Source organism: Nematolebias whitei, chromosome 21 (genome assembly GCF_014905685.2).
Source record: "Nematolebias whitei isolate Nwh7 chromosome 21, NemWhi1, whole genome shotgun sequence".
Lineage (NCBI taxonomy): Eukaryota > Metazoa > Chordata > Actinopteri > Cyprinodontiformes > Rivulidae > Nematolebias > Nematolebias whitei.
In genome coordinates, this window is record NC_056518.1 from 23,684,624 (window position 1) to 23,706,217 (window position 21,594).

General features: G+C 37.5%; 1 protein-coding gene across 1 annotated transcript; it reads right to left on the reverse strand.

The window, feature by feature from the left end:
- Nucleotides 1–10,990: 10,990 nt before the first annotated feature.
- LOC119427523 (leucine-rich repeat and fibronectin type-III domain-containing protein 2) lies at nt 10,991–18,457 on the reverse strand. The gene is made up of 2 exons (XM_037695152.1): nt 17,065–18,457; nt 10,991–12,407 (listed from the first exon to the last, which is right to left on the reverse strand). Exons 1-2 carry the CDS (start codon nt 18,438–18,440, stop codon nt 11,417–11,419), a joined length of 2,367 nt encoding a protein of 788 aa, XP_037551080.1. The 5' UTR covers nt 18,441–18,457; the 3' UTR covers nt 10,991–11,416.
- Between the last annotated feature and the right edge of the window lie 3,137 nt (nt 18,458–21,594).

Consider the following 21,594-nt stretch of genomic DNA (forward strand, 5'->3'; position numbering starts at 1 on the left):
TCACATAGTTCCCTCTGGAGAGATCCGTACACTCGCGGGGGGTGCCGAGGACAGCCAAGGATATCACATAGAATCCAGAGTCCTGAAGTGACAACAGATTCAGCCCCTCTAAACCTTCAGCATTGAAGGTTTACAAAGCTTCCAGGTGAATTAAGATAAGGCGGCCTGTCAAGGCCAGTCATGGAGCTGAATTCAGATAAACACAATTTTTTTGGAACAGGCAGAACTTTACTGACATCTACCTTGAGTCTGTGTTAATCCACTCGGTTCCGAAACGTCAAAATTAAATGGCCACACCGCTGCACCGTGCCTGAGAGTAATCCCCAAGATCTGATCCATCCTGTCAAAAGCATTTGAGTCTGGGTGCTCGAGGCATGAACCAAGCCATCATATAAGGCAGGCAGTCTGACCAGGTCCAAATTTCCTGCCAGCGACTTCCTTGTTTGTTGATAAACCAGAAACCAGCCAAATCCAATATGCAGGAAACCAGTTATCATAAATTCAATTATATATGCATCCTTAACATCCACAAATGACAGCAGGGATAAACACGTCATCAAGTCTTCCAAGTTGATGCAGCTGCATGCGTGCCAACAGGACAAATCAGCTCACCTAAAGCCTGTCTTCTCGTCAAAGAAAGGTTATCAATTGTATTGATGGACCAACTGACCAAATCCATAGCAGAATTATGATTCAAAAGTTTGTAGAAGAGAGGCTCTAAAGCAGTTTCACAGATGGGACAGAGCAAAGGAAAGCGGAGAGGGAGAGGAGGAGAAAGGCGCCCTTGACAAGAGCAAGTGTTGAAGTGTATGCATGTTCAGTTTGTGACTAGAATCACTATTAGCTCTTGGAAATACCTGCATATGCACATAAACAGTTATTAATCCTTGTTATTATAATCGTTTACCAAAACATATAACAAATGAAAATTTAAAGGTCACAAACCACAGACAATTGAAATCAGATGACCCCTCTTTATAATAGTATCAATTTTAACACTCTTTTATCATTAGGCATTCCTATTCACAATTAAACAGATAACATGTTTCTAATTAAACCAATTTATAATGGTAATACATGTAGACAAACCCTATTAAATGCAATTACCCGGTAGACACATTTAATTCAAATCAGACTGTCACAGTCGTCTTTGTTACCCTTCACTTTCTTTCCTCGGGCTTTTTTTTATATGTGGCAAGAACTAAAGCTTTATTCAATGCTCCCCTGCATCAGTAAATACTGACATAGCAGAGCTTTTCTGGAGTCAGATTGTAATGATTATCTGTCAAGTAACGGCTGCAAGATAAAGTTAAATACTTTGTGCACACAGATTTTAAGGTTAAATTAAAATCTGTGTATGGTGATAAAAATGCATTTTTTGGAATTCAGTTCCTCACTTTCTTCTTGAACTTGCAGCAGCGAGTATTGACATGCTCTCTGTACAGAGCTATCAACAATAGACGGAGGTGAGTTCAGTGTCAGAATCTTTCCTCACATGTGAGTTCAAACTTCAAGTACCACAGAAGTCCTTGAGCTGACAGATGAAAGGTTGGATGTGCGGAAAGGAGAATCAATTTAGGTGGAGAGATGTTGCAACACAAGGCATGCAGTGATTGGACATTTGGAAACTGTGCATCATCCTGTTTGGAAAAACTCCGGTGTGAAGAGATGCATCACCAGAGGGAAAGTCGGTCAGCGTGATTCTCTTTGCACAAGGTTGAAACTTTAAATAATTGAACAAGAAATAAAAGACCGAGGTTGATTGAACAATTTTTGTAACATAAAGAGAAAATTTGCCGCAGGACACAAATTTAAATGTAAAAAAGTCAAGGTAATACAGAACCCCCCCTCCATTACACAACGGTATTTTCTTCTAATGAGGTGTCAGATCCAGTGAGTAATGCTTGACTTGCATATAAATGGTAAATCTGAGGTACTTGTTCTTGAAATCTTTCCAATTACTTCAGTGTGATGTTTTATTTTTTTTGCAGATGGATAATTTTTTTTCTTGCAAAGAACCTTACCAGCAATTTTCCCGTTACATCTTATAGCATTAGAAGTAGATAAATGGCTTTCATCTTCGGTTACATGATGGACTTTTATGAAAACAAGAGGCCATATCATGTTTTTTTTTTTCCTCACTTTTATAATAGCCAAAAGCTTTTGAGACATGTTTAAAGGTTCATGGAGTTAATAAAAGAACTTGAAAATAAATATTTTCAATATGTGCTAACAATCCAATCCGTGTTTTATGAGATTTTAGTTGTCCATCTTACACAATTCAATTTGTTGGTGCAGAATATCAACAAGAGCTAAATTGTTGTTAAGTATTGAATTTATTCAGAGGTACTCAGCACAAATTAGAGCTAAGCTTAGTTTCTACATGGAAAGAGTAGCTATTGCTCAATGAAGGACGCAACAGTAGCAATGTTAAAAAGTATAATAGCTTGTATTAAGTACTACCCTATTTTTCGCTGTAAAAGTCACACCTTTTTGAATTAATGTGCACGTCCTACGACTTATATACCAAAACGACTAACTTGTTTTATACGTTTTATACATTTACTACAGCAGCACGGTGCACAACTGGTAGAGCTGCTGCCTCTCAGCAAACAGGTCCCTGGTTCAAACCCCGGTCCAGGGGCCTTCTGGGTGGAGTTTGCATGTTCTCTCCGTGCATGCGTGGGTTTTCTCCGGGTACTCCGGTTTCCTCCCACAGACCAAAAACATGCATGTTAGGCTGATTGGTAACTCTAAATTGTCCCTAGGTGTGAGTAAGAGTGTGAATGGTTGTTTGTCTCGTTTGTCTCTATGTATCCCTGTGATGGACTTGCGACCCGTCCAGGGTGTACCCCGCCCCTCGCACAGTGATTGCTGGACATGGGCACCAGCGACCCCCGTGACCCAAAATGGAATAAACGGGTAAAGATAATGGATGGATGGATGGACATTTACTACACCCCCCCCCCCCCCCCATATTTATAACCCAGTTCTTGGCTGAGATCAGATGATTTCATTCATTCTGACATGGAAGATATTGAACACTACAATTTTCAGCCACTAGATGGTGGTTGAGTAATATGGCAAGCCAAGTATTTCATTAATAGGTAAAGGTGGCAATTAATGAGACACTTTCCATAACAAGCCACCTTCATCTTGCTTTGTAACTCCTGGAGCAAACGTCAAATCAGCTTCATTTCACTGCATCACCCAGACCAAATGCAGCTGATTTGACCATTAAAGTGCATTTATTAAAGATAAGTTCAATTGAGGCACACCTTTGCTATAATTTCGAGCAAACAAATAATTGTTCTTAAATGGTAATCTTGTTAAATTCTTGTTAAAGTACTCCCATGCATACTCCCGTGGGCGCCATTTGGCAGCCAATAAATTTAGGCACAACACCGGCCCACGTTTCTGGGTGGTCAGCGATGACGCATAACAAATGCGATGCATCAGTGATGATGCATAGTAGATGCGACTTATATAACGAAGCAACTTATTTATGGTTTTTTTTCCCACTTTATTAGACATTTTTGGCCTGATGCGACTTATACGGCAGAAAATACGGTACATTTACCTTGCTTCTGTTTTAGTTTCCCTATCATCCTGATGCTCATAAGACTCTCCGTGTACTTTAACAACTCAGGCACTATTTTAATCAGATGTGAGCATTAAGTGCAGTGAGGGCCCCACACCTGCTATTATTAGCATTAGCAGTCAAAGTGTGAATGCAGGACACTTTGAAATACAATACGCTACGTTTCATTGCTGTCCTTTGCGGTGATGACATTTTGTATGTTGATTTTGCAATAACAACGAACTCCTGATAAATTGTGCCGCTTTAGTTGGAACAGCTCCTGTGAAAATAAGGAGATGCATTTGCATTATTTCTTAATATTGGCAGATATGAATATATCAGGATTCGATTATAGTTTCAAAATGTGTGACGCCCTGTAAAGGAACCTTCTGACTGACAGCAAATCTAATAATGTGATGATTAAATTGCATTTCCCATCCTTCCACAGGAACATTATTATTTTTTTATCTTGACACAATAACACACCATCCGGCAAGTATCACTTAATTGCTTATTACAGCCAGAGCGAGAAGCTACCAATTCGGAGGCAAGACAAAATAACATCTGCTATGCTCACATTTCAAAGTTATCTCTGGCTGGACAAGTTTGCAGTTAGATAAACAAGCCCACACTGAGTTTTCCTCATGTGTTATTAATATTCTGGTTATTACTGTAGCGTTTTGGAAACAAAGAAGCTCCATGAAAGTGGTGATGAGGCTACAGATGGTAGATAAGGCTAGCTTTCAAAGAGCTCTCTGTAATGGACACCCACTTTATATAGGAATATGAGACCCCCTCACTCTCTCCTACTGCAAACTTTGTGTCATGACCTCCAACACAGTTTGCTGAGCTTTTATACAAACTCGACTGCTGCAGGCCGTGTTCAGGCATAAAGGATCATGGATAGACTCACTGCAGGGTTGCTGGTGTGCAAAAGCTGCAACAAACTAACTACAGAAAAAAAAAAATACAGAAAACCTAAAAGGGGTTACTGCCCTGCAAAATAAAACATTGGCTATAGATTTTTGGAATAAAGCACTTAAGGTCAAAGATGAAAGAGAAGAAGGATGATTAATGTGAATGTTACCAGTAAGCAATGCTTAGGAGCAGTTTGGTAATATTCACAAGTTAATAATATCACAAAAAAAAAAAAAAAAAAACTAGACATATTAATCTTGAGTATTCCAATTTTTCACCTTATTGAAAAAAACAAGTCAGCTGCATTGTTCAAGCAAACGACACATCATGTTACTAATGACTGCACTCAAACTTCATTTGACACAAATTACATGCACTCCTGTTTGACCTGCTAAAACAGAAACATGAACAAGACTGTGAAATGCATTAATACTTAGTCTTATGCATAATGCAAACAAGACATCCTTGCGTAGAGGTGAAGAGCATGAAACCATCAATATAAAATATACTTTTTGTCCTGCAGCATGTCTACTGGAGCTGCACAGACCTCATGTAAAATGTAAAGTTTGGAAACAAAAGTCTGTTTTCTGTGCTGTCAGAGTCAGCACAAGCTTTACATGTGTATAGTTCATTACAACAAATTCACATCACTATTTACCCAGAGCCAGAGAGGAGCCCCCAAAAGTTTGAAATGAAAATGGTTTTGAAAATGTGCATGAGAGGTATTGATACACTGAGTAAGGAGGCCCACAGTAGTGCTTTATACATGGGGCTCAGAATTTAGTGCATTTCTTGTGTCAACAGTCAAAGCCAATGTTTTCATCAAATGTGTTGTGCAAAAAGTATGTGTTAGGGATTATGGTCAGCCATGAGCACAACAAATTTTAGGTCAATATATGTGAAACCAATTAAGTTCCTGCTCAACTTTACTGCTCCTGCAAGCACCTTCCAGATGTTGGATGCGGTCTATCACGGTGTGCTAAGATTCAAAGCTGGCTGTAACTACCATACCCATCACTGCACCCTGTATTCACTGTTTAACTGGTCATCATTAACTTCACACAGACTCTCATACTGGAATATTTTCATTTTTCATCTTTAAATCACTTCTTGGTCTGCTGCCTTCATACATCTCTTCCTACATGTCACAAAGTGAGTGCAGTTACAGCGTGCACTCTCAAGACATAATTACATGCAGTGTTCCCTCAGTGCGGACCAAACTTGGCAAAATGGTCTTCTCCTACTCCACTCCTGGAACACCTTGCAAAAAGATCTGAAGTTGTCGACTTGGACCTCTCTAAAGGTATTTAAAAAAAATTGTTAAGTTCGTGGCAAAAACCAACGCAGACATGTTCCTGTTTATAGTATTTTACATAATTTTAAAATGTAGCAGTTATTGTTTAATTTTTATACAATTTATTTTATTTACTTTTAATTGTATATGCTTTCATATGATTGTCTGTTGTTGTCTGTACCTCATCTGTGTTCTTTGTTTAAAACAGGTTTCTCTTGTAAATGAGTCCTCGCGACTCAATGTGACTAACATGTATAAATATAGGTTGAATGAGCAGTTGAAAGCAAATTTTTGTGTTTCCTAAAGTCAGGCGTTGATAGACATTTTGAACTGTGTTGACTCCTAAAGTTAATTATACATGTACACACATTTTTTTGCGGGATTGTCATTAAAATCTGTCCAGTGGTACTGTCCATGGTATGTTTGCTATTGCAGAGATACAGGAAAAAAAAGATCACAAATAAGTTGTTTAGGTGATGATGCTCAACTACTAACACAAAAATTTAGCTCAATGGCTATAAAACTGACTGAGTTATAGCTGTGTTTGTGTTTTGTAAGATCGGTTAGCAGACAATAATAAAGCAGATGAGATATGCACAGATTTTTATGACTCATATACAATCATTAATCCTTCAACTGATGAACCATTATTAGCTAACATGCTAATAATGTTAGTATGGGTATGTGTTCACCCACATACCCAGTTTTTATTCACACAAACATAACACTTAAACTACAATTAAAATGTATCAAGTTTTGTTTTTCAAATGACATGAATCTTTTCAATTAAAACATTTAAATGCAACATCATGAATATCTCTTGCGGTACGTTTAAATTGTGACGTTTTGTTTGACTTTGAGCCAAAGCACATTTTAAGAAGCTGTGAATGTTGTTCAGTCATCAAATCTTATTTAGCAATAATTCATGCTGAGGAGTTGACCTGCGGCGCGACCTCATGTTCAGCTTTAATTTCAGCAAACACAAAACGAAGACAAATTTAAACGATAACTTGAGAAAGAATTCATGAACAAACTGATGCTCTAATTTGTTTTCCTCATGGCCATGACAGGAAGCACATCAGTGCTAACATATTAAAAGAACACTGTCAGGTGTGTTAAAAGGTGACTGTTTTCACTTATTTATTTATTTATTTTATATATAATTAAGATTTCAGATGTTCTCATTGAGGTGTGAGTCAGTTCACTTGCTTAATAAAAGCTGCTACTGCTATCTGATGACTTGTAAACACATATCTTTAATTTTTCTTTCCAAAGTCTATATTTAAACGTTTTGTTTTTCATGACAGCCTGATAAAAGCTTTTGTTATGTTTGACATATCTTGCACCCTTCATCAGTTGTGTATCTTATCGTGCAACGCTCGTCCGTTGCAGCGATTATATTTACTCTGTGCTGCCGTAAGCACCTTTCCTAACAGATTATATGAATTAGGGCCTTATTATGGGCTCCGGTCAGGAGCTGCATGTACAGGTGATTTGGAATGAGGACAATGCCGAGGTGAGTCAGCAGCTGGAGCTCAGGAGGTAAACCCTCGGCTCAGCTGCAGGATGAACGAAGGACACTCCATGTGTCTCTCATGCTTCGCTTAGAGACGGAGCGAGACAAAACTTCAACATATGAGATTCATAAAAGGCAAAAAATTAAATAAAAAAATACAAACAATCGAGACAACACACCAGAGCCAGTTTGATTCATAGGAATTTATCAGTGTTTTTATATTCTTTTGTAGCAAAATGTTTTCACACAAACAGTTCTTTTTTTCTTGTTTGTTTTTGTCGTAGAACTTCAGGTGAGAATCATGTCTATGTTGGGTCAGGTACACATTTAGATTTTTACGGTTAGTTGGTGGACTTCAGGTTGATGATGCATGGTGCCACAAGCTGAGAGGCTGAATGACTACTTCACACAGATCAATAACACACCTGTGCACCCGGGTGCCTCTGGTGAAATCTTAGTATGCAGATGGTTTTGATTTTGTCTGCATGCCCACACAATCTTCTTCTAAAGAAAAAGCAGTTTTCTAAAAAAAATAGCAGCATTTATATGGTGGTTTGAAGCAAATAACCATGAAATGAACAAATAAGAAATAAATGTAACGTTTGGTTAATTCTCTTAAAAATATTCCTTAGACAATTTGTCAAATATTTAATTTGACATAATTTTGTGAACATTATTGTTAACACAAGAGGGTGCATTATCAAAAGCAAGTTCTGCAAAGCAACATCACCCAAAATGTTTTACTGTTAATAAAATTCCTTTTTTATGATATTTAAATAAAATAATCAAAATAAAAAAAAACTGTGCCAGCTGCGAATTTGGAAACATCTTTAACTTCGCCTTTTTAAAGATACATTTAGTAATAAAATCAATATTTCTTGGTAAACTAAATATCGAAATCTCTGCAGCCACACTGGTGATTTTTTTTTACTAAATCATTAGAAAAGGATAATTCCAACAACTATAAATGGAAAAATAATTTTAAGGAAGATTTTTTTTAACCTTATTAAATAAAAAGTCTGTATATTCATGCACACTTTACTCCAAAATTCCTGAATAATTCACAAGTTGTGCAACATGTTCATTACAGGTACTGAGCAGAGCGTTGATTATGGATTTATGTGTAGGCTGATACGTGTTGTTGGTGTCAATAGTTAGTTGTGCAGAAGATATCAGTTTGTTCTTTAAATGGCTTTGAAATGTCAAGTCATTGCAAAAATATTACTGGTATTAAGACTTCATATGATTTATAAAGTTGTATAAACCAGATTCTTGTTAAACACCAACAGAAAGTGAAAGAGAGAAAAAAAAATCGAGGGAGCATTTCAGTAAAACTCTGCAGCTTAAATTCTAAATATTTGAACCTGCAAGCAACAAAAGCAAGGCTTCATAAAGATTTACCACTTGAGGTGTGTGAGGAAATATGTACTTTTAGACATCTAAGTGGAACAACCATTTAGGAATTTCCACACTCTCCACACTTATGGCACCATGTAAAATCCCATTTCAGTAAATCAACTAACAAGGACCTTGTTGGTACACCACAGTAACACACCTTCTCACCATTTGCTTGACATGAAAATAAAAGTACTACTGCACAATCCCCACCCCACCCCTTTACATTCTCACCCAGATATTGTACAAAAAAATATGTCCTTATACAGAACAGTACACCTACTGTAGGAGAAATAAACTCGATGATCATTCAACAATTAGAGCAGAGTCCCACAGAATACTGAGAAAGGCATTAAAATGCAGGCTTGCACTGACTGGAGGCAGTGATTTGAATAGTGCCTAATTCAAAATATCATTTTGCAACGTACAGCCTTGTATGAAAAAAGAATGGATGAATTGTTTCTCGTAAGAAAATAAGTCAAGGAATGTGTAAACAGAAAATGATTCTCTGTCTCTCTGTGAAATACATTTAATCTTTCCAGCTGTAACATCCTCTCATAAGCAGCACAACTGACCTTTATCCAGCCAATAAATGACAAATTCCTCCATTTATCCTGGCTAAATGAGTGATTATCATGCTCTCTTGTTTGTGTTGCCTGAAGAGAATCACTGCCCAGTGATACATCATGCTGTTGGCTGCTTTGGCCAAATGATTAAGAGGGCTTGATGAATTTCAAACACCATTTGGCTCCTGTAATTTGTACTGATAGTAGCTTGAACCTGGACTCTTAGGCAAAAAACAAAACAAAACACCCCACAAAAAAAAAAAAAAAAGCAAACAAACAAAAAAACAATGTGTACATCAATTGTTCTTTATCCCCTACGACACTGACCAAAAGGGAGATAAAATAACTGGCAAAACTGGGGAAAGTACTGTATTTGGCTGGTTGTAAACTGTTTGGCTGTTAAAAAGAGAATTCTCATTTCTTTATTTTTTTTAAGTGGGGTTGTGTTGAGTGCTTACAAATAATAAGTATCTTACATTAGCCTGATAAAATATAATCAGTTTTAAATATCTGAGTTGCCATGTTGACTTTGGTATGCCATTTGAAATCCAAATTGAGAATGCACAATGAAATATTGTTATGCAAACTGAAAACTTACTTTGTGGAAGCTATTTTCTCCTCTTTAACAGCTGGGTTCTGTTGACCTCTTAGTTTTACTGTAAATATTACATTGTCTGCTAAAACGGATTATCAGATATTAGCAGATTTTCTTCTGCTTGGTTTAGCTTTTTTATGAATTTGCCCAAAATAATGCACTTTTCTTTAAAACGTTTTAAAATCTGTTTATACAATGCCATTTATCAAACACTCATTGCTATTAAATTTAGCAAAAAATGGGCATATGCTTCAAAAATTAATATTTTTTGTTATTAATTAATTAATTAGTTTTGATATGCAAGTCCTCTGCTATCCACCTGAGTATGGAACAGAACACTTTGAAGCCTTAGGCTCCACAATTTTAGATCCCAGTTTAGAGAATTTGAATAAAAATGTATATATACAGAGAGAGATGCAAGCTAACAATTCATCAAAGCAAAATAATATGTAATGCCAATTTTTCTACAAATCATACATTTTTAGCAGTTTGATTGACAGAGCAACACTTATCATGATAAGTGGACTAACTGGTTGCTAAAGCATTTCACCACTGACCAGCTGTCTTCAGCTCCAGTTTCATGGAGCATTGCTCAAATATTAAGAAAGATTTAAGGTACAGTATGCCCTGCGAAGAGTAGTCGTTAGCTTGGCCCTTTCATGAAACTTTTTTCCAGATTCTTGAAACTGAGATCCCTCTGACCACCATTTACTGCAGGTAAGTGACTGACTACTCATAACCACTCCACACAATCCAACTTCACCAAAACCGTACTGTCCAAGAACAAAAAACAAACAAATACTGATTTTTTTCATTTGGACATTTGTTCTGTTTGCTTAAGCTGTCACATACGAAATAAGCTCGTATACACAACCTGAGGTAGAAATACAACACTGGATTCTGTGGTTCAGTGATGCTCATATCTGGGGCATGTTTTATGTTGTCATTTTGTGATTGAGCAAAATGAGTTAAAAGTGCCTGGGAGCTCCCGTGTAAGCAATTTTTAACTACAACCTCATTACAGAGCTGTGCCACTGTCTTCTGATGAATCACCTCAAATAATAAATAATAAAAATGATAGAAAAAATCCAGATGAAAATAAAAATGAGTTTAAGTGTCTACTGTGCTAGCTCACGTGGTCCAACTCTGCTGCAGGAGTAGTTCAGGATCAACCTTTAGTTCACAACACTGTGATCCAGTTTATCACAGTCAAAGCAAATCCTCTTGGTATTCAAGTCCTTTGATAAAGAAGTAATAAATCCACTCTGAATGTCTTATCTTTCCTCTTGACTGCAGATCAGGATTTATTCCATATGGGTATTTTCCCCCCAGTTATTTTTAAATGGAACATTTTCACATATAGGCAAACGTGTCTGAGATTTCTGATCATGGGCGTTTACTTTTTGATCTGTGTGTCTTCTCAACAGTATTCACACGGTTGAACTTCATATAGACAGCTTTGTCATGGAACCTTATTCAAGGCTCCCTCTTGTTTCATCAGTTTGTGATACCGATCTACTGTTTGGTCTTAAACCTTATGAATGGTCTGTACTCAAACTGTGCTCTCCATTACCCACTCAGAGCTCTCAAAAGAGGGTTTCTCTTCTTCACTGTCATCGTACTGCAGGAGCATACCGTTAACAGACAGACTGCGCTTAGTCCAGATGTTACTGATCCTGCGCGGTTGGCTGCTGCGACACTGTGCTGCCCCAACATGGCCCATGTCAAACGAATGGCTCCTCTTAGGCTTACCCTCCTGGGGAAAACCTAGAAGTCGTCCAAGCATAGTCGTGGACTCAGCCCTCCCGAGCAGGGGCTCTTTATCAGATGGCGGTGCCACAGCTACCGTTGTGATGGTGTTTTGAGCGGTGGAGGAGCTCGAAGCCCCTTGGTGCTCCTTCACTGGACCTCGCAGCTCCAGTGAGGTGAAGGCCCCTAAAAGGTGGTCCAAATTTTGCCGTGCTTTGGTTCCATGCGCATGCCTCCTGAACTTACTGCTGGGCAGGGTGCTGCATTCACTGCTCTGAACACTGTAGCGGCCACCAGCTCCTCTTCCTGTTTGGCTGTCTAATGAGTTAGAGGAAGATGATGATGAAGAGAGGCTGCTCTGGAGGGATCCACACTTGAACTCTACCATCTCCTCACGCATGACCACCACTGTGGACTTGACCTGTGGTGGGGCGCCGTTGAACCTGTTCACTCCCCCATTGGTCTGTGAGTATGTGTTACTCACAGTAGGTAATTTACTCATTTGGATCCCACTAGTAACCTTATAGCGGACCATAAGGATGATAATGAACACCAGTAGTGTGGCCACGATGATGCCACCGATAACCAAAATCATGGTGCCGCCCATGAAGCCACTGTGAAGTGACTGGCACTGCGGGTAGTCATCCGTGGTGACGAACTGGACACAGCCGACAATGTTGGTGGCTGTAAGCGTGGTGGCAGTGTCATCCCAAATGGCCAAGACACACAGGTCGTACTGCATCCCTGGCACCAAATTAGTGACTGCGAACGCCCTGTGAGTCCTGGGAATCATCCTGAAAAAAAAAAAAAAAAGTCAGAGATAAAAATTAAACATTGCAAACTTATTGCCTTACGAAATAAAGACTCAGTTAAATAACAAAAATGTCAAAGGCATATTTGAATTAGTCTGATAAACTGGAGCAGATCAAAGAACTAGCAAAAACATAAGCATGCTAAGTAGCTATTTATATGCATAGAGTAATTCAGAAAGATGACTCCATTGCTTGCAGTATATCCCATTTGATATGCATGAAGCAAATGGTAATGAGATAAGCACTGAATGGCCACTTTTTGAATATTGTTTTGGCAAAATGTAATTTGGAGTACGTTCCATTTAACATGTATTATTTGTGCTTAAAAATAACTCGGTTTTTCTTCCTGATGTTTTACATGAGGGAATAACTGAAGCTTGGTGCGTTTGACTAAAATTCAATTTAAACTCAAAGTCCTGTATGTCATCTACAAGGCAATCAACAAGATGTTGTAGGAACCCACAAGTTTCTTTGTAGAACTGTTTTGGATTTACATTTTTGGTTGACATATGCATTAGTCCATATTCTTTAATGACAGTAAAACCAACTCATTCCCCAAACCTGTACTATAATAAGACCTTTTCTCATCAGGTAATAATCCATCCATCCATTATCTTTACCCGCTTATTCCATTTTGGGTCACGGGGGTCGCTGGTGCCCATGTCCAGCAATCACTGTGCGAGGGGCGGGGTACACCCTGGACGGGTCGCAAGTCCATCACAGGGACACATAGAGACAAACGAGACAAACAACCATTCACTCTCTCACTCACACCTAGGGACGATTTAGAGTTACCAATCAGCCTAACATGCATGTTTTTGGTCTGTGGGAGGAAACCGGAGTACCCGGAGAAAACCCACGCATGCACGGAGAGAACATGCAAACACCACCCAGAAAGGCCCCTGGACCGGGGTTTGAACCAAGGACCTGCTCGCTGAGAGGCAGCAGCTCTACCAGTTGCGCCACCGTGTTGCCCATCAGGTAATAATGTGCCCAATATTTAAAAATTTGTAAAAGCACCATTTTTAGACAAAACAAATTATATTTCTTCTAGGTCTGACTACTTTTGTTGCCTAAATCATATCGGTATTGAGAGAAAAAAAAAGGGTAATTTAAAATAATAATGATAAAATGCAAAAATCATCTAACACTAAAATCTCAGTGACTTTATGACTGTTTACAAAATGGTTGTGATGATTCCACAATGAGAACATGCTTGTACTTCACAGAACAAAACTGAAGTACTTTTGCATGTAAAAAAACAAACAAACAAGCAAACAAAAAAAAAAAACTACACATCAGTGAATTGCAAATCACTGTTTTTATTTTTCCCAGGGTTTGATCTGCAGTAGGAGTGGAGTTCATATTAAGTAGCAACTAAACTGATTAACATGACAAAGTCATAAATATATTCATGTTGTTGTCTTTCTATCAGCTTCTTGCAGAAACAAGGGTTGCCACAGCAAGCAAACTTTCATGAAATATTTAGAAATTGTTTTAGGCCAGATATCCTTCCTAGCGCAGCCTAGGCTCAAACGTGCAGCCTCAGTATTGTCAGACGATGGCACTGACCACCAAGCTACTACAGCTGTTGCACAGAAAAGAAAATCTATGTCAAATTATTTTATTTAACTGCCTTTCCATTCAGTGTCATAGAGCTAGTACCTATCTTTAGTAGTCACTGTGAAAAGACTGGTGGACATCCGAACAAGTTCATCACAGGGTCACATAGAGACAAACGAGACACAACTCTCACTCACACCTATGGACAATTTAGAGTTACCACTTAATTTAACATGCAGGTTTTTGGTGTGTGTGTGTGGGAGGAAACCAGATTCTTGCAGAAAACTTAACTCTGAAAGGCCCCATGGCAGCAGGCAATCTTGTAACAATGACAAGTTGCTAAAACTACAAATAAGTAACGGTGGTTGAAAAAAGTACAATCCCAATTCTGAATAGCCAGTGATGTTGTGTGAAATTTAAAAACAAAAACACTTTTTATTTCACTATGGAGCAGAGTGAACATAGTAAATGTTTAAATGAGGTCAATTTTATAAAAAAATAAAATAAAATAAAGGCAACTTTGAATTTGATGCCAGCTTCACATTTGAAAAAAAAAAAAAAAAAAAAAAAAACAACAAGTTGGGACAAGCAACAAAAGGCTTTGAAAATGAATGGTTGAGAGGCTGCATTTTAAAAATGTAATACATTTCACCAGAATCATTAAAACGTCTAATGGAACATGTTAAAAATATTATTCCTCAATGGAAAATGTGGACTTTGTGTGTGTGTTTGTGGAACTAGGGTTATAAATGACAAAATCCCACTCAGAAATATACTGTAAGCATCACTACTTGTTACATAACACATTTAAAAGATTAATTTTAGACTTTCTTTTATATCATATTTAATGTGTAACTGCACCCTCAGATGAGAGCTGCCTGTACCTGTGCATTTAAAATATGCATCAAAGGAGCAAGAGAGCATGTTAGTCAGTCAGTGATGTGGTGCTACAGGCAAGTAATTAATACACAAACTAAAGCTTCCTGCTTGTTAAATCATAGCTAATGAGTGCAACTTACGCTGCATAAGCAAATTCTGAGTAATACTGTATATTGCATATAATACGCAGACATTTACAAGAAAAATTACTTGTATTAACATTATAAGCTTGAATGAGAAAATTAGAAGAAATAAAGCTCGTTACATTTAACCCAACATGTGCTGCCATGCAGAAACTGATGTTTTGGTTGTATGCCCACTTTGCTATAAGTTTTATTCATTTATTTTTTTGCAGCACATGCATCTTTTTTTTTTAATTACTTGTATATGTGTCTTTAGAGATTGTACATTTTTTCAACCCAACTGGCTTTTGTCCATAAAGAGGACAATGCTCTGCTTTTTCACATGTTCCAACTCATGCTATCGTTCTGCTGCTTCACGTGACTCTAAATGATTATTATTCATTCTGTTGCTTCAGTGCAGGCAGAGAAAAACAGCTGGTTAAGGAAACATTGTAGGTGAGCATTTGTAAATCTGTTAAACCACAACATTATTACAGTTTAAAACATTGACATTGCAGTTATTTTTGGGGTATAAATAACATTAATTTCGTCACCCATCTACTACAACGATCAGATCAAAACCACATTGGTTTAAAACAGTCAACACATAGGATTTCTCTGAAAACCATAATTATGTGTCCTTTCACAGTTATTGTATTTCTTTGCCTCAGAAGATCAAAGACTTAAAGGGTAAATCTGTGATTTTAAAAAGAGTAAGATCATACAATGCTGTATACTTTTAAAATAAATAATTCTCACTTTAGTTAATACTCCACATCACTAAAAAAAATCCCTGAATACTTTTTTCTTTAATACCAATAGATCACCCTAAATGTACGTTCCACAAGTAAGTGTTCATGATAAGGCTCTGACAGATTACTCAAACTGCACGTGTTTATTGTGTTAGTAATAAATATTAAATGGCAAAAAAAAAAAGTCATTAAATAAATTACTTTTTCAGGGGAACAATTTAGCTGTGGCAAATCTTGTTTCTATTCATTAAAAATAAGGATGAGTCACCCAATATGCTGTCACCGGGCAGAAAAAAAAACGGCTCTGAACATTCAAATTGTCTTCTCCACTCTGCCATGGAAACCTGTCACAGAGTGTGCATGCAAGGGAATCAGATAAAAGCTTATTATTGAATCTGCCAGGAACGGAAGATGCATCAACAGTGTTAGGAAGTAATATTTTACTCCATCACTGTATTTAGTTATAATTTCAGAATAATAGTTAATCAGACTTTCCCAACCCCATGTTCTGTGACATACACTGCAACAAAACATTTGAAACTAATTTTCAGAAATGCAACACTTTTTTATTATGATGTGGTCATTGTGGCAAAAGGGCCATAATTATGTTTACGCTTTACATTAGGGGATGGATAATGTTTAGTTTAAAAATGTTTAGTTTTATTTTTATTATAGAAAAATAAACACATTTTACATATTTTAAACTAAACGATTCACATCCAAGTCAAACCATTGATCAGCGTGTTTTCATCTTGAATGCACCCCAGGTAATTTTGTAATAAACATCAATATATAGATGTATATATATATATTTTTTTTATTATTTCCTAGCAATTATTTTGGTTGAATGTTTCTTCTTAACATTCTCATTTGAAATAGGAAATTGATTTCACAGAGCTCAAATATCTCTGGCTGCAGTCGTCAAGCCAACACGTCTATAAACTTGAGCAGCTTAAGAGGGATACATTAAAATGAGGTCTATAATCCTTTTTCTTCTTGGATTTCTAATTAATAGTTTGGGGCAAGGCTTTCTCTTCAAGTTTCCCTTTATGATGTAAAAAATAAAAATAAAACGGTACTTCTACCAACTGTTTATTAAAATATATATCAAGAAGGATTAGGAAGATGCACATTGATCTTCAACTATCACTTCAGAAGAATTGCCTTTTGAATCACACACACTGTGAACAATTAGCAAACAACTGAGAAACCTGAGCTGAAAATATCCTGAAGCTAAATATATATTGTGGATTAAAAGTCTCCTGGACCAGAAAACAAATGTTCAGACTTAGGAAATAAGTGGGATGTATTATTCATTCTTACCTGTAAATGAGGACTTCATCGTCAGAACAATTGTACTGAAGCTGAAACATTTTGACCTTTGGAGTTGATTTGCTTACAGTCCACTTAATCAGAGCAGAGACAGCAGTCACTTCAGATACAGAGACCACCTTCTCTGGAAGAGGTTTGGGATCCCCCTTACTTAGCTTTGTAGAGCTTGTGATATCCGAAAGTCCTGACTTGGACTGAGTGGTACGATTTGTGCCATTAGTCAGGTGGGGGAGTTGAATGATGGATAGGTCAATAGATGCTGTAGATTCTCCTGCAGCGTTAGCAGCTATGCAAGTAAAGATGCCATAATCCTTGGGTGTGGTGATTGCTATGTCCAACGTGCCATTTTCATACACAGTTGCTCGTGATGAGTTGCTGATCAAACGGTCATCTGGAGCAACCCAGTGCACAGTGGGCATTGGATCTCCAACAGCTTTGCATCGTAAACTAGCCGTTTGACCTTCCAGTACCAGCAATTTGTGCGTATGTTGTGTGATTAAAGGGGGCTCACAAACAAACTCCTCCTCCCGAATAGACCAAAAATAGCGCCCCTTCAGACTAGTTGGAGAAGCGCAAGTTTCCATATCATCCTCACGATCCAGCCTTCGTAGCCACAGTACCTCACAGTTGCAGTGCAATGGATTTCCACCAAAGCTTAGAGAAAGTAGAGGTGCATAAGGTGTGCTCATGATCATACTGCTTTGGGAACGTGCAAAGATGGGGTCTGGAGGCAGTTTCTGGAGACGATTGGAGGTTAGATCCAAGCGAGCCAACTTCTCGAGGTCTGTAAAAGTTCCCTCAGCAATAAAGGAGATGAGGTTATGGTCCAGACTCATCTGATGTAGGTTGATCATTTTGCGGATGGCTTCCCAAGGCACACTGCGCAAGTTGTTATAAGACAAATCCAGATCTTCCAATGTTAGTAGTAAGTCATCAAAAGCTGAATCTGAGATTTGATTCAGCTGATTATTATTGAGAATCAGGTGCTGCAGGTTGATCAGTCCTCGGAGGTCGTCGGCTCCCAGTTCAGTCAGCCGGTTACTATCAAGGTGCAAGGATCTCAAGGTCTCCAAATCTATGAAAGAGAAAGGCTGGATGCTGCCAATTGTGTTTCTGGACAAAGTGAGATCCACCAGTCCTGTCATGTTGGCAAAATCCTGAGTGGTAACCTTAAGGATGAAGTTGCCGCCCAGTCTGAGCTCTACAGTTCGACGGTCGATGTCTGGTGGCACAAAGAGCAGTCCTTTGGAGGGGCACAGCGTCCCCAGAGACTCAGACAGGTTCTGGCAGACACAATATTTGGGACATGCATGGACCATCGTAAGTGCAGTTCCCAGAAGTAGGAGACAGACGACCACTTTGTCCATGTTACCTCATAGAAAAGGGACCTGAAAGAAGAAGAACAAAACAATGTCAGCATGTAAAGGGATTAATTATAATTTTGACTTATTTTAAGTTCCATGTAGTTGGATACATTTGTCTGAGCACAGATAATGTTTTATATTTCATGTCACTGTATAAAAACATGCACAAATCCAGGTTAGACAAAATTTTATCTTTAAATATATGGCTTAAACTTCCCCCCTTAATAAGAAAATGGAACAAAAAATATTTTGGATCATTACATTCACATGCATACAATCATGCAACTGCTTCAATGAACTGAAAATATGGTTAGATGACTAATTCTATTTTAAATATTGCAATAAACAACAACAAAAGGGCTGTATTTTTTTCTGAAAATGCTACAGCAATTTTAGATTACTGAGAGCCATGGTATAAACAATAACTTCTTATGGATTAGTTTGTCTCAATACTTACACCACCTTCTATTTATCTATGTCTTTAAGAGCCTTAATCCTTTTGTTTGACTTTCTTCCCTTACTGTTTCACATTTTTGGAATAAACAAACAAACAAAACAAACAAATCTGCATAAAGAAAAAGCCCACAAGCTGCAGGTATTAGGTTCAAACTTGGCTGACGAAGTCAATACGCTTCTGTGAATATCTTATAACCACCCTCACACCTGACTGAGCCCTTCGAATGAATGGTCACCCTTGGCTACATCCAGTAAACTTTTAATTCCCCCAGACATTTGTAGCATTAATTCCTAAAACATCTAAAATTTAAAAATCAATTTTAATCAGCTTTTCTTTTTTTAAATTTCCACATAAGTAATTTTTACTAATCAAAGGTTCTGCTTCATTATCTGCATGTTTTGCTCTGGGATCCGGGAGTTGCAGTTTATTTAATTTAGTTTAATTTTACATTTACCACACGTCTGTGTTTCAGTTTATGTAAAAGTTTACGAGATACAAGCTGCACCAGGATTTCATATCTTGGAGCTTTTTGTAATATATTTTATTTACATGACAGAATGGTTCTCATTTTAAAAACTTGTTGATTAAAAAAATTACAGCAAAACAAAACAAAAAAGTAAACAAACAAACAAACAAAAAAGGGATGATTTTATTACAGCAACTCTGGGCTGTAAATCACCATATTCACAGAATAACGGTAAAACCATGAACTCACATCTACAGCAACATTGTCCCATTAGCACCATGGTAGAATGTTACTGTATTTCTTTATCACTGTTGGCACATTGTTTTTTTATTTTTGTTGCATGCTTTGGGAGTTCTTGTTGTTTTTTTGGTGAGTCGAGACGGTTCTTCTCGTTCTGAGCATTTCATTGCGTTGTTGACCTTGTGTTGATCTGCATATGACAAATAAACCTAAACCTAACTCACTTCAACTGTGCAAAATCAACATTCTCAAGCAAAACACAAAATGCATTTGTAGCAAAATCCATATATCTGTTAAGCTTTTATACATGTGCCAATATGTGAATGTCTCTGAAATGAATCAGCAGTCTCTTGATGCCATCACAAAAAGCATATACAGCCTCTAATAAAGACTAATGTGCATTCCCAATTTCAATTTTTGGAAGTTGGCAACCCTACAAAAGCATTTCAAACCCCAACTGGGTTTTTGTAAACTCAAAGAAGTGAAAAATTAAAATGTGAAACAATGTTTCAAATCAAACTAATCTTCCAGACAAAAAACGTGTTTCATAATAAAGGCTTCAGCATGGTCTCTGTGTCTGTGTGAAAAGCCACTGGGACCTTACTGATGCAAACAGTCTTGCATTCATATTATTTTTGGGTCAGAACATATCTCTACACACGAGAACCAGCTCCTCAAGTCATCACTCAGCAGTCCATATGGGTTTTGAAGATAACATATTTTCTTTTGAGGACAATAATGGTTTCATTCTGGACAGAAAAGGCAGATGTTTTGAGACAGGCATGAAGGAAGCGATCCAAATGGAGGAGAAAAAAGCAACATAAAACAGAGAAAACGGGCTCAGGTGTCATCCATCCAACACTTTCAATGTAGCCTTAACTCTCCTCCCAAGGTGTTTTTGTAACCAGTCACACTTTGAAACATGACCTGAACACCTCATGTGTTGGTCAGAAAGGTAAACAACTCACAGGTGACAACAAACCACAGAATGAGTGGGTGGGTCAGTGACACAAATAACTCTGAAAGTGTGAGAGTCTCAACAGCGGTGTATAGGCCGAAAACTTCCACCAGGCAGGTGGTAAAAAGTCTTTAAGAAAAAGAAAGAAAGTTCTGTAGCTTTTGTTTGAAAAACGTCTATACCGCAATGCTGCACTCAAGCACACCATGACCTTTTCTCTCTCCACTGTCACGTGTGTCATCACATTAAAATTCAAACTGGTCTTTTGAAACTGTATGCAACTCTTGGCAAAAAGGTTTTTTTCATATAAATTCTTGCAGGCTGGATTCATACCATTCTGATCTTCTCAGCACTCTGAAGTTAATTCCCACAAGGCTTCATGGTGAGAGCTGTCAGCAATGACAGACAGTTTCTCTCATGCACACATTTTAATGGATGGCATCTAGACATACCACCTAAAAAGGCCTGAAAACCCAAAATAACTGCTTTTGTATTTCTTTTAGATCCCCGTTTCTCTGAAAGGGACAAGTGCTGTAAGTTAGCCCTTTTAAAAAAATATGGTGGGAACTGTAGAAATGAAAATAGCTGTGGCTGGATGCAGTTTGGAAGTTCAGAATAACTTTATATTAAGAAAATTTGTCTTGTAAAAAATATAAATTAATCCTGAAGGAATTGCCATTTATAGGGTGTACTGGGATTACCAAGCAGCAGAAAATTGGTCAACAGAAAGCAGGGATGACCTTTTAGAGATATAAGATTTTTTAATTTATTTATTGTTTTGCAAAAAAATGAGAACAATCGGCAGTATTTTAAGTCACAATTCATTTATCCTTGGCCTTTTCAAATCCAGAAAAACAATGTCTATGTTTTTGCAAAATATCACAATGTAGAGTAACAAATCAAACTGTTGGATTTATTTGGATGGTGATTACCTTCTGAAAAGTACACTAACTTTCAACAGCACTCAAAGTTGTTGCATTAAATCTTCAAGAAAGCATCCCCTAATAATATTAAAGTAAACATAAAGACCAAAAAA

Excerpts from the sequence above, each read along its gene's own strand:
- LOC119427523 (XM_037695152.1), bottom strand. The coding sequence starts at position 18,440 with ATGGACAAAGTGGTCGTCTGTCTCCTACTTCTGGGAACTGCACTTACG. Across the intron at positions 12,408-17,064 it reads GATGAAGTCCTCATTTACAG|GATGATTCCCAGGACTCACA; the intron begins GTAAGAATGAAT and ends TTTTTTTTTCAG.